General features: G+C 31.7%; 1 protein-coding gene across 5 annotated transcripts in view; it reads left to right on the top strand.

Annotated features, from left to right (window-relative positions):
- Positions 1–362: 362 nt before the first annotated feature.
- LOC143240524 (uncharacterized) overlaps positions 363–14577 on the top strand; it is a 36873-nt gene continuing 22658 nt past the window's right edge. For 2 of the 5 annotated variants that reach the window (XM_076483081.1, XM_076483082.1), the window contains exons 1-4: positions 363–489; positions 4791–4916; positions 8969–9132; positions 11390–14177. In XM_076483081.1, the coding sequence (XP_076339196.1) occupies positions 474–489; positions 4791–4916; positions 8969–9132; positions 11390–14177 (3094 nt within the window). In that variant the 5' untranslated portion in view covers positions 363–473. Of the gene's footprint in view, positions 516–4787; positions 4917–6050; positions 6302–7230; positions 7334–8968; positions 9133–11389; positions 14178–14577 lie in introns of those variants that run through there. The other 3 variants (XM_076483083.1, XM_076483084.1, XM_076483085.1) reach the window with 3 other exon arrangements.

Here is a 14577-nt window from a genome sequence, read left to right as displayed (position 1 = left end):
CAATTGTGTAACTTTCTCTTAACAATAAACATTAGCTAATTGTGTTAATTGTAGGATTTGACAAATCGGTTAAAACCGTTATCACAGTATTTATTGTAATATGTACAAAATGTTTGATAAAGTAGGAGTAAAAGTGATAACACTGAAATTATATAACTATCCAAATATATTTCAATAATGCAAAGTTATAAAAGATAAGCTATTGTTAAAAATGAATATTTTAGGTATAAAAGTTTTGAAAATTGATAAAATTTTCTTATTAATTTCTATTAGTTGTTTTCATACAAATTGTTTATATATACATGGGGCGCTTTTTACGAAAATTGTTAGTAAACAATTTCTTCTTTGAGCATGCGTGTGAAGGCTTGAAGATTCAGAAACTAAGTTTGGGTGTAACGTTAACTCTTATGTGAGAGCGTGAAAAGGTTTTTAGAGCGAATTAAGATGTAAAAACATCACAGTTTAATTAGTACATGTATATTTATATTGGTAAGTTAAACTTTTTTTTCGTATAGGTAAGTTTGAGAAGTCTTCGAGCTATTGTTTTTTGATAATTTCATGCAATGAAGATGTGATTGAAACAACAATAATCACTTTTACTTTTTCACTTTCAGTCAGGTTACATTATGTTAGTGACGGTAGCGAGTCGTTTCGTTGCTTTGTAGGGTTTCTATAATAACTTAGTAATAGTAGTGCTATCTGATGTGTAAGCTAGTTAGGCCTAAAGGCTAAATTGTATTAAACATAAACCAAATATATTTATTTATTCATTTTGATAACTGTGGTTAAGAGAAAAAAAATCGACCCAATATAAAACCAAAAGATTGTTTAAGAAGACAGATTCGGAAGTGTGTCTTTGAATTTAATATTTAGATAAAAAAATACTTTTGTATTTAAATTTTAGTGCTACATATAGCATTGCTGTCGACAGCCTGTAGTATAACTGGTAAGGTTCATATGTATGGTCGTGTATACTGTGACTCAAATATGCTTTATATGTTTTATGCATAAAGTCTTCTTTTAACCCTAATACGAGCGTTTATTTATGTTACGTTGTTTACAATTCATACCCAGTGTAAAGGCTTAAGTATAAAAGTGTTAGGTCTTGTGATGTATTTTCCTGTTCAGTTAATATTGCTGTTACAATATTAGGTTAAAGATATGCAATAAACAGTGAGAATTTGTATTTTAAGCTGCATTTTTCTTCAGAGAAAAATTAGTTTCGTAAAGAGAATTATTTATTTAAAAAGAGTACAACTTGTGTTATGCTACATTAGAAAGTATTGCAAAATGATGGGATTCTTTCACAATAAAAAATAATGGTTTCTAGATTGCTGGAATCCTGTATTTGTTTTGCTTTGGATTTTGCATCCAATGACAACAAAAATAACCAAATGGTAATATGAATTTAAGAAGAAAAGAGCACAGTTTTACTCTGTGTGCTGGTAGTTGATTTGAGAATAATATATACTGTATATATTATTACATAGGAAAGATAATTTTCAATTATTCACATGCTATACTGAATTTAAATACCATAATATTGGAAAGTTGAGTAATGTATGTCAAGCATCAGTATTATTTCAGTAGCTGTACCTTGGTTAAATGTAATTATTTTCTGCTTAATTTGTTAAACTAACAACGTTTGCTCAAAAATAATATTTATGAGGAATTGTTCTGTTAAAAGTTGGGAAGAATCCACACCATTTTTTTTTAAAGTAACTTGTGTCTGTAGAATCCAGTAATGATTAATACTGTTTACTGTGCATAAAGTATTAAGGCAGGCGTGCATACAAGAAAGTGGTACTTAGAAGTTACAAACATGTACCCTTTATTATCTGTTTTTTTCATGACTTGTTTTTGAGCGAGTCTTAGGTTATGTTTGGAAATGTTCACAACTAGAAACACATACATACACTCTTATAATGCTTTTACTTTTCAAATACTAAATTGCAATCTGTGTCAGCTAGTTAGGCTGCATTTACATTTGAATCCTTGCCTTTAATAAAATATTTTTAAAAAACTAAGTAATTTTGTAATATGAAGCAATGTTGTACAGAATGTCAGTTATAAGGTAGTAAACATAGTCATACATTTTCTTTTCAATTCCTTAATTGAATATAAAGTAACAAAAATTGTATTTGTTTTCAGTGTACAGATTGCTATTATTACTTCAAAATGCAATACATATCATACACTTACAAGTAGGAAGGTCCTTATTTAAAAATTCTGAAGCTTTTACAGTGCATAAAAATTATCATAAAACATGCACTTAAAAATATAGATTCATATTTGTTATGTATAAAGAATGTTATTATTTTATTGCATGTATAATAGTGTAATTACATAATTATATGATTTTGGTGTTGTTAGTCAATTTTCTAATTTTTGTTTCCCTTTTGCTGTCAAGAAAGCAACTTCAGTGACAGGAAGATTTTAAAAAGTATTATTTATTTTTTATATTTATTTCTCTTCTCAATAGCTGCTAGTTTTGCTCAGTTGTGGACACCTGCTCGCAGACTTTAACAAGAAAGCAGAAGGGGATTTCTGTTCATCCCAGGCCTGTCATGGACAGGTGGTTAAGGCACTCAGCTCGTAATCAGAGGGTTATGGGTTTGAATCCCTGTCACACCAAACATGCTCATCCTTTCAGTCATGGTGGCATTATAATGTAATGGTCAATCCCACTATTCATTGGTAAAAGAGTAGCCCATGTGTTAATGGTGGGTGGTGATGACTAGCTGCCTTCCCTTTAGTCTTACATTGCTAAATTAGGGATAGCTAGTGCAGATAACCCTTGTGTAGCTTTGTGTGAAATTCAGAAAACAAAAAAACTGTCCATCCGTGCTGATCTGTTGATAGAATATATCAGGGATGATCTGTTTTTTAAAATAGATAAATGTGGACAGACATTTTACTTTTTCCAATGTGACATTGCTCTGGAGTCCCCACTGTATTTACTTCTTCATTTTCTGTAAGTGGAGCAAGAGAGTCCTTACTAGATGGTGAGGGACCATGGAGACTTTTTCCTGGTGCATTTTAGTTTTTTAACTTTTTATATCTCCACTCAATGTACCTTGGATGCTTATTCCTATATGAATAGTTGTCAGCTAGAGCAGGACCAGCACACATAGGATCCTCCTTGTAATATCTGGTTTTGAAAAATATTTCCCTGTTTCTACATTTGTGTGTAGTAGAGGTCTCCCTTCGTATTAATTTCCAAGTGGTTCCTTTCTTGTTGAGTTCAGAGGATGACTTCTCCCTTGTAATACCTGCAACAGGTCACATGTACACTGTTTCTATGTTTGAGCAAATTTTTCCTATCCACAATAAGGAAGAGGATGTCTCTTGCTAACATTTATTGTTGAGTGAGTCAAGATTTATGCTCTTACTATTGGGCCCCCTGCTAGTACAGCAGTAAGTCTACAGACTTACAACGCTAAAATCAGGGGTTTGATTCCCCTTGGTGGGTTCAGAAGATAGCCCGATTTGGCTTTGCTCTAAGAAAACATACACACACACACTCTTACTATTGGTTATAAATATTGCCCTGTTCTTGTGGTTGAGTTGAAGCAATAATGCAACTGTGTAATGTCAAGTTTGGTTTTTTTTAATACATCTTCCTCTGATGGTTTTGAGAATTTGTATAGTTTCGGTCACTTACTAACTTCCTCTTTGTAATTCTGTTTACTTGACATACAATACTGTTTACTTACAGTTGCAATTTCTATGTTTATGTTACACTTCAATTTTCTAATCTCAAGGATAAGTTGTGGAGCATCATCTGTATGACTGCGATTAGGTGTCTCCATAACTACTGCAGGATTGTTTTTTTGCTGTGGACTACACTTCTTGAAATGAAATACACTTGTGTACATCTTTTTTCATTACCCATGTCAGGTTCATTTCCTTCTTCAAAAGAAAAGGACTTACATGTTGCAGAAGTAATGCAGAAATCTTGTGTGCTTCAATTCATAATGGAGCACACCTCTTCATTTTAGGTGATTACTTTTGTCTTGCTTTCAGTGTTGTGCATCCAAACCAGCCCTCCACCTCTGTAGTGTGTGTGTGTGTGTGTGTGTGTGTGGAGGAAAGACTCTTGGAATTTAGCATTTTCTTACACTAAAAATGTTTTTACATAAGGAACTTATCTCCTCTCATACACTTCCCACTGTAGGTGTTAATTAGTTTGGATCCTGCCAATTCTTGAAAGTGAGAATTTTTTAAACTGGTCCCTCCATCATTTTATTGTGAGAATGCAGTTATTAAGTGAGCGAAGTTATCATATTGAAAGTTAACATTTTCCTACAGTGAAAATGTAATTTCAATATAAACATATCTTTTTTTCACACTTCCTATCCATTGTTCTCACTTCTAATGCATCTTTTTTTTGTCTAATCTTGAAGTGTTAATGATAAAGGAGTCTGCTGTGCTAGGAAGTTGTGTTGTGCTCCTATTGCTAGAGGGTTGTCATATGTTTATTTGCATACTTCATCACAACTACACCACATCTAAGCATGTTAGCACAAGTGGGAGAATCAAGGTTAGTGTCAAGCAAGAATTATGCATATAAAGGGCAGCATAAAAGAAAGGGCATTATACAAGGAAAATTAACTTTAAGAAATACAGTTTTAAGTGTAAGAATATGTTGACTCTAAATAACATGATAGATCTTTAACTTAAATATATTATTATTGTTAGATGGAACTTTTCTGGCAAAATCTTCATTGAGTACTAAGCTGGAGATGACTTTGGGTTTTCTGATAAAATATACATTTGCTTATTGCTAGGTATGGAGAAGAAGGAACAGACTTTGGTCAACACAGTTTTAACCTGTGAAGGAGATCTACATGCAGAGGATTTTCCTGTTAGACTAAATTACTTGATCAGCAAACTTAAAGCTCTTATCTGTAATGGTATGTACTGGTCTTGGAAGCTGGATATAATAGATAATCATATAATAAGTATGTGTTTCAATAAACTATATCACTCAGGTATGTAGTTCTTTCAGCATTCTTCATCTCATTTTGCTTTCAGGTAGAATTTTGGTGTAACTCTTTTCAGCTATTATCTCTTGCCACTATTAAAACATTTTTGTACATGCACGAAGCCTTTGGAGAAAACTCTCACCCCTACACGTAATAACATGTACAATGCAAGTCTGTGATGTTACTACCATTGCTTCAGGTTCTCCTCTATGTAGAACCATCCACACAACTGGTGTGTGTTTCTTTTGTCCTTATGCTGCATAAGGAGGATATATTGCCCTCCTCCCCTTCTCATGAAGAGCTATAGACTAATGCTGATTTCATCATATACTAGTACACTACGTATTTTTTAGTATAGGGGTGGGAGCTTCATTCAAAGACTTGTTGCAGGTAATGTAACAAATAGTTGTCTGTTCTGTGGAGTGATGATTGTCAATCTGAAATACATTTTCCAGTCAGAAAAATGTCAATTTTCTTAATTTAGTGTTCTGAATAACACATTTTGCATTTCATTGATTTAAATGAAAAAAACTTAATTTTTTTGTTTCCTAATTGGAAAATAATGTTTAAAAAAATGCACAAAAAACAACAGGTGTGACTTGTCCAATCAGTGATACAAGATTTTTTCAAGTTTATTGAATGGACTCATCATTATTCTTATATGGATGTAGAAATATTCCATCGTTTATCCGTTTTTTTCTATTTAGTAGCAAGAATAATCAAATACTGTTTGGAATTTAGCTGTAAACTCATTTCAAATAACATAATTATGCAAAGAAAATTCACAGATGAAATTATTAGGTAAATCATCAAATAACTGGTACTGAATAAATAAGACATACAAAAATTATTAATCATTTCTTCATCTAAATGCTTTCCTTATTTTGAGAGATGCTGTTAATCAAATATGAAGTGAGTAGCATTGCATGATGTATAATTGTTTGCTTGATATTTCTTGTAAAGTATAGTAAAACTGTGGAACGTAATCAGATTTGAAAATTGATATGCTTACCTTTAACAAATTTGATTAATAGGTTTCAACATACCTTTTCTTTTCTAAAGTTAAGTAATTAGGATAAAAAGCAGAACACGTGCTGTAGTGAAAACCATTATAAATTACAACGTCATGTTAAGAAATGCTCATTTCTGTGTGATGATCCAATACCTTGATGAAACAAAAATGAAGCTCATTCTTGGCTGATTGGAATGGACGTGACTTTCTTCATGCAAAAATTCTTTTACAAGATATATCAGATACAGTGTGAGGATGGATGATAATTGTCTATCAGCTAACTGGAAAGTTAATGTAAAGGGTGAGACACTTAAGTTTACAGTTATTGAAAGCTTCATTGGTATTTAATTTTTAAAGATACACTTAAATATAACTAATAATTTAAGTCTGACCAATTTATTTGTATTCTGTGTGTACCTATATGTGATTCATAGAAAAGAACTAAGCTACTTGTTGCTGTTTGATTGTTGGCTATGACATGTAGCCAATAACTCGTATATATTAACCTTTTCTGAATGGACTTGGTAGATACATGAGTTCATATACATATTTGCACACATTAAGTATTTATACTATAACTTTTGATGTAGTATATGTATTTTCACAAAATTTATTAGATTTTTAGTAAAGATTACATGTTCATTCAGATTTTTTTTAATAATGATTTGTTTGTAAAGATATTGATTCTGTTTCTTTTATAGTCTAAGTGAGAAGTAATTTTCCTGTTCATCCCAAAAATCTCAAATATTATTTGTAAAATCTCTAAAACCTCCTAAATACAATTTAAATGTTTAAGTTTTGTCTGTTATTTTCTCTAACCTGAGAGTTATGCTATTTTTTGTTCTAGAATAACTACAAATTATAACACAAAAATACAAATGCTTAGTCTAAGCAGTTTGAGTTTCATAACATTATATATTTATATTTATTTATTTATTATTATATTGACCTTCCAGACTTACTGGCTAGCATTACATAACTTGCATTGATGTAGTGCATATGCACTCATGTTATCATATCCAATAATAATAAACTGACCATTAGTCTTTCTTTACAAAGTGACCCTGTCTTGGCTGTGTTTTAATGGACTAGTATTTCATAATATACAGTCACATTTCAATAAGATTTATGTTGTATGTAGATTATTACATATAAATAAGTTATTAAACTTGTTATTCTTAAATATAGAACAATAAATAAAGAAGTAAAGCAAACAATTATTTCTTCTAGCTGCAACCTTTGATATAGGTTGCTAAGCCTTTAACACATTGGCTCCCACACTACCCATCAGTGGGTCATGATAGTCTTTCAGTAAGACCCACACAACCCACTGGTGAGTCATGCTGTTTTTTTTTTTTTTTTAAGGAACACTTATTGGCTGGGACATAATGGCTACATGTACACTCTTCCTGAAAAAAAGTAATTGTAAAATGACTAATGAGACCCTATAAAGTATCAGTAAAATAGGTGTGGGAACTAATTTGTTAAAACTTCACACATGGAAGATATGAACCTAAATATATTTTTAAGGTTTATATATACAGCTGAATAACCAAATAATCATAAGTTACTATATTGATACCATATAATTCCACTTTAATTTATCAAGTTTAGTAATTGTATTGTATTTAGGTCTAGAAAAACATGAAACTTTAGCAGTCCAAAGATAAGACCTACTTCCTTGAAATTTTGGTTCAAAAACACATGGTAGGCCTTTAACAGATTAAAATGACTGAGAAAACCACTAAGGGACATTCTAAGCTGTCAGTTGGCTAATCACATGTCATGTATCAAAGTAAAAGTATAAAAGGATCTGTTGAGGTGAAATATGCCACTGTGTTTGGTTCAGTACATAAGCCTTATCTCAGCAAAACACAAAGATGTATGATTCTTAATTTATATTTGTTCTTGTCAGTACTGGTAGTTTGTAATTCATACAAAATTCTAGACTTAATGTTTTGACATGACAAACATCTAATTTTAACCACGGCTGCATACAATGTACCACATCACTCACAAAAGTCAGTGTTTAGGTGTGTGCTTTGAACATTTATTTTAAAGTTAAGAAATTAAATAATTTATAATTATAAAGTTTGAATTATAGTTTGATACCAAAGTTATTGACACAAATTCATAATTACAGTTGAATAAAATTTTGAATGCAAGTCAACAAACACAATAACATGGCCTTTGATTTGTGACACATTGTAAAAGGGTTAAAGTACTTTTAAGCTGATAAACTGGTTCAGGTAAGCCATAGTTGTTATTCTTGGTATCCAAGCAAGTTAAACTAAACATTCAGCATAAAGAACCAAGTTTTATCACTTGTCTCAAGCATAATTTTTTATTAAGAAACCGATGCAAGTACTTAATAAAAATTGTTATCAGTGATTTTCAGGCATTATTATTTGTGATGAATCAACTTTTATCTGTTTTTGATAAAACATTTAATTAAAAAAAAACTTAAACAGTTACCAGTGAAAGAAATGTATCAATTTGTTTGAATCTCTTGCTGAGTATGCATACTAAGTAAATGAAATGTAAATCCAATAATTGTGAAAAGTTAATCCCATACTTGTATATAGGTATGAAAGATACTGAGAAAAAAGTAATATTTATTAACTAAGGCCAGCTTTATCAGATTTCAACTAAGAATCAATCACCAAGGATACAGAGGACATGAAGTCCCAATCATTTTTCAACACATCATTGTTCTGTTATAGCATATTGTTCTAAATTAGTATTACCTGAATTACCAGTTGAAACGATTTACACATCGCTTGTTATTAGAAACACTCATCACACAATTCTCCTAGCAAATAGATATAATAACCTGCAAACACACGATCATTAGTTCATATTCATTGTGATATCAGGAATTATTATTGTTCACATAAAATAAATTTTTAATAGATTTACTAATAATGTAAATGAAATACTAATTTATAGTTGGTTTTTTTTTATTCAGATGATAAACTGTTTAAAGTGAATATAGTGGAACCCTGGAACAGTGTTCGGGTAACTTTTAGTGTGCCTCAAGAAGCTGCACAGCGATTGCGTCAGTTAGTCGAGACAGAACCCCATGTTCTTCGAATGTTGGGCATTCTCTCAGTCCAGGTTGAGGGTAGTCAGGTATGTTCATTGAACAGATAAGTAAAATTAATTACACTTGAAAGTGTTAATGTTAGTTTTTATTTTATAATGCACAGAGTTCATACTGTCCTTTTCAGTGTGTTAGTGTTTATTAGAGGTAGTACTAACAGTGGCAACGTACACTGATATTAGTGAGATATTATAATTATTTGTAGTAAATACAAAGATATTTTCAGAATAAAGCATGTATTTTGTGCATGTTGATTATGGTGCTTATTCAGTGTATAAGTGAAAAAGGAAAAAAAAATCCTTTATTTGCAAACTGTCTTAATGGTACATATTATATTCCATGTTCATTAATACACGATTTACACAATTTGGTTATGATGTGTGTTATGTTAGCTAAGTATTTGCACCACATTCATCTGAAATAATGAATTTCACAATTTGGAATGAGGATGTTGAATGAATGTATTCATACACTTTCCAAATTCCATATCTACGCATAATGAAAGTAGGTTGTCTGGGTTATTGCTGTGATGAGTTATTTTCCATGTACTACTTCACTGTTAGGTTTTTTTCATATTTCCACATATGCCACATGATAGTAGTTTCCAATATCCTTAAAGTACCAGAAATCTGTCATTGCTATTATTATATAAGACTTACTTTTGAACCTTTAAAATTGCTTTATAAAGTCAAATATGGCTACTTGTTTGCTGCTGTAGAAGTTGCTTAACAAATGAATAATTTGACATATTATTAGTATTTGTATATTTATATTGTATTGCAACTTGTGCATGCTGCAATCTAATTCTCAGGAGAAGCCTTAACAACTTTTGAACTCTAACTAGAAATAATTAACAACAGTTGTGTTATTTAATGTATAGTTTCTACTAAACTTATTTTTCAGCCAACAGATAATGAATAATGTTAACAACTAGCTTACAGTTGGTTTAGCTACACAATTTTGTAACCAATTAATGTTTCATGTTGTTGAAGATATCAACTTTAATGCAGGCTTTTGGTGACTACACTTTACCATGATGAAAGGACTAGCTAGTTCTAGTTTTTCCATTATTTATGTCAGAGGCAGTACTAACGTTTCCTGCATTATTATACCACCAGTAAAAAAACAAGCAATTTATTTAAGTGGGGTATAATTTTTATGTCCTACCTTCATCTTTTTTAGATTTATTGGCATTTCCAAGTTTGCTTGTTTGTGAAAATTATGCATTGTCTTTTGTTCTATACCTACATTTTTAGATGGTAAATTGCTGTCATAATTTTGATCAGATTATCACATGTAGTGTTATCTGCAGTGGTTAAGTCCTTCCAGAACAAGTAAAATTAAATTTTAATTCTACTGGGTTTTTTGGGTTTTTTTTCCCAACAAAGTTAGTTGCACATTATCCAACCTAACAAATTTAAAAGTATGTTCATTTAGATGGATAGATTCCTTTACATCTTTTTGATTTTGCAATGATATATTACTAAACATAACTTCCTGTTTTAAATCTGGGATAGATTTGAAAATGAAAACACAAAACATAAATAGGTTAGGCACGACCTAGTGGTTAGTATGTCTAAAGGTTTGAGACTTGGAGCTGCTAAATATGTTTTGCACTTACATTAGTGGATGCATCATAAAAGTAGCTGTTTATCCCATTATTTGAGTCAAATAACTGGAAAAAGACCTACTTTGGTAGCAAATGCTGCTGGCTAGTTACCTTTCTTGTGGTTAGTTGTTTAAAATTGTGGATAGTTTTAAGAGAATCTTAAGGTTGTTTAGTCCACATTTGCAGAGTATGCTGTTTCAGTTGGAATTCAATTCCATAAGATAAATTGTATGTTACTGGCAAAAGATTTGGAGCAGTGCGGCATCAAAAGGTTATGTCGGTTTTTAACTAAAGTTCTTTTTAAAACTCATTTCAGATGTCAAGGTTATGAAATAAAAACTTGTAAAACCATGTCTGTAGAATTCAGTTTAGCAGCTTCAAAGTGCAATAACTGGATAGTTTTCTGTGTATAGGCCATTGAAAATTATAGACATATCAACTTCCTTAGAAGAACTAAAATAATCCTCATGAAATTTTGGAAAATCTTGTGGAATAGCTTAAACATGAATCAAAAATGGAAAAGTAGTATACTACCAATTATAAGGCTTAAGTTTTATTCAGTATATGAGACTTTTTAATCATTGTAATTTACAGAAACGTTTAAAAAGCTTTTAGGCCAAACTCATGATTCAAACAATAATGTGAACTGTAAAGTGATTTTTTTTTTTTTTTTTCAGCTAAATGCATTGAACTTGCCCATCCACTATAGAAATATGGTGGATCAGGTATCTGAACAGTCTCAAGTTTCATGTAGTGCACAGGCTGACCATAGTCTTACATCTTCTGCTGTTGTAACTTCAGCTAGTGATCTTTTAGCTTTAACCAGTTTTGACTCTGACATTGCTGATTACATACAGCAGCAACCATCTTCTACTGGGAAGATGTCATTGATGACATCAGAAACCTCTGTTACATGTCAGTCTCAAATTTTGGTGAATGCCCATACTATGTCTTGTACATCACCTTGTGAAAATGTGTTACCCTCAACAAGTTTACAGATTTCCAGAAACAATACAAACAACACCCTTCAGAGTTCAACTATCAACTCAAAATTAAATAATGATAGAGTTTTGGCTTCTTCTCAATCTCAGGTTTTCTTGAATGCCCAGACTTTCTCTTTTTCAAGTCCTTGTAACACTATTTTACCTTCAACAAATGGTCTTCATATTCCCATTTGTCATGTGAATAGTATAAACAATGTAAATCAGAGCTCCAGTTTTCCATCTTCTAGTTTTAGTGTAGTCACCACAACAGCATTAGCCACATCTCAGTCTTGTGAATTAGTGGATGCGTGGACTCACCTTTCTCCACCATCTACTAGTATTTTCTCCTCAGTTAGTGAGCCTCCAGTTTCAAGGTCAGAAAGAAATATTCAGTGTCTAAGTTGGCTATCAAGGTCCAATGTGAATACATTACAAACTACATCAACAGCATGTGGACCATCATCAAACCATAGTAGTATTGGTTCTTATTTGTCTACAAACTTGCAGACATTAACAACAACAACAGCAGTGGAAGGGAGTAAGAAATGGCAAAAACAGAATCCCATTGTTCATAGCAGTTTTTCATGTATAAACATGGATGTTTCAGAAATAGAATCACGTGTCAAGAATTACCAGAATATATATAATATTCCAGTTTGCACTTTTAACTCAACACATGCTTCACTTTCACAATGCCATCAAAATCCAGTTTGTCAGAATTCAAGTGCATTTTTAAATTCGTTCATTGATAGACCTTGCAGTCCTAAAATAAACATACTTTGTAGCCCTTCAGGTAACAGCTACTCCACTGCTATGACAACTCCAAGAACTTTTCAAGATCCAAGGTACCTAAATCAAGGCATTGCTGCATCCAGTCCATTGTTAGTTAGTCTCCTGCAAAATTCAAAAGCAAACTCATTAATGCCTCCACCAAATACTGTTCAACCTTTAAAACGCAAACGTAGGCAGAAACGAAATTCAAATGTTAATGTTGGAGCTGAAGTTTTTCCTCAGGAATTAAATTCTTCACCTACATTATCACTAAAACAGAAATCTCCTGTGTGTTCTAGAACACCTGAAACATCAACTGTTACAAGTTATGATTCTGATAACATTCATGGTTGTGTTGTAACTCCTTCACAGTTTCAAGTGCAGAATCATTCTCAGATACTTACCGAAAGTCTACATATTAAAGGAGGTCTCAACAATTATGCACAAATTGAAAATCACACTTGTGGTTCTTTTTCTTCAGTAGGTTTTAGAGGAATTATTGAAACATCAAATCAAGTTTCAAACACCCATTGTGATGTTTTGTCTAGTTTACCTCATATTCCTTCTACTTTAACACAGTCTGGTTTTCATAACAATTCACAATTTCTTAAACTGCAATCCACATGTGATAAAAACACTAGATGCCATATAAATCCTTGTACAGAGAAATTAGAAGCCATACCAAATGATGACAAAGGCTGTAAGAATTCTGTCAGTGAAAAATTAGATAGCATGCAGCCTAAACCTGACTTGTGCAAGGAATATCTACAGTCTATCCCCATAAATAAAAATGAAAATAATAAATCTGACACATCTATAACATCAAAAAATGTAGAGAAAATTACATTGGTACAAAGAGTAGGATGTCGTGAAAACATTTGCAGTAATCTAGATACCTGTGGAAATATGCAGGTGGATATATTAGATAAAGACAAAGGACAGTCTCTGAAATTCATGGAGCCATGTAATTTACAGGAGTATATGTTATGTGAAACAAGTACAGCTGTGTTAGAAGATCCCCAAAGGAATTGTGATACATATAGTATGTATAAGAAAAGTGATGCAGTTTCATTCTCTTCAAGTATGAGTAAAAATATTCAAGTTTTAGAAAGCACTGGAAATGTTAATAATATTTTAAGTGTTGTGAATAATGAAAAAGCAACCAAAGAAAAAGATATTCAGAACATAGAAAACCTAACAGCAAAAACTGAGAAAACTGTGAACAAAAACATGCACCTTCAATTATCTACTTCTAAAGCTGATGGCTGCAGTTTTCTTGGACAAGATAACTATAACAGCTGTAATAACTTTGTCACTAAACAAGACTGTCTTATATCAAGAAACCACAATGTTCTGTGTAATGATGCTGCAGCGAATGTGCTTTCTTACTCCAATTGTACAGCAAAAAAGGAAGTCAATACGTTTGAAAACGTAGAAATAACAGAGATAAAAGACAGTATTCGAAGAGCTGTTTTGAAATCGCACACTTCCCTGCTACAGTCCTCAGTATTGCTTCCAAAAACTATGCATGAGAGTTTATTACCACCTCAGGATCACTGGATTGTCAGTGAGAATGGTGGAGCATCTAGCAGATGCAAACAGCTATGTGATACAGAAAAAAATAAAAAACCTATCAACTTCAACCATCACGAAAATAGTCCTACTGAAAAGGAAAAGAACTTTTTGGGCACTGGTGGACTAACAAGTCACAGTAAGTATATGTTCTACAGTAGAAAAGCAACTAAACATCTGTTGTTGATATTTTGTGTTAATTACATTCTTGTAAATATTATTTTCAGAATAGAAGAGCCTCAGTAAAAATGATAAACTTTATATAATTCAGGACTTCATCAAGGAAAACAACACAATCTCAGATTACTTTTCAGGTATTATCTTACCCATAGAGCAATGGGAATCTAACATAAACAGAATATATAGATTTTATAATTGTATTTGTTGATTAATCTTTCTATTTCCTGTTTTATTTAATACATGATTTTGATTAATCAGCAAAATAAGAAGCTAACCTCATTAGCTGTGATTTTCTCCTTCAACAAGGAGAATCTTAGTGTAATGAGAGCCAGTCATATGTGATTCTCATGTTTGAGTTT

Source organism: Tachypleus tridentatus, chromosome 13 (genome assembly GCF_004210375.1).
Source record: "Tachypleus tridentatus isolate NWPU-2018 chromosome 13, ASM421037v1, whole genome shotgun sequence".
In the NCBI taxonomy this organism is placed as follows: Eukaryota; Metazoa; Arthropoda; class Merostomata; order Xiphosura; family Limulidae; genus Tachypleus; species Tachypleus tridentatus.
This window is presented reverse-complemented; position numbering and strand designations above follow the sequence as displayed.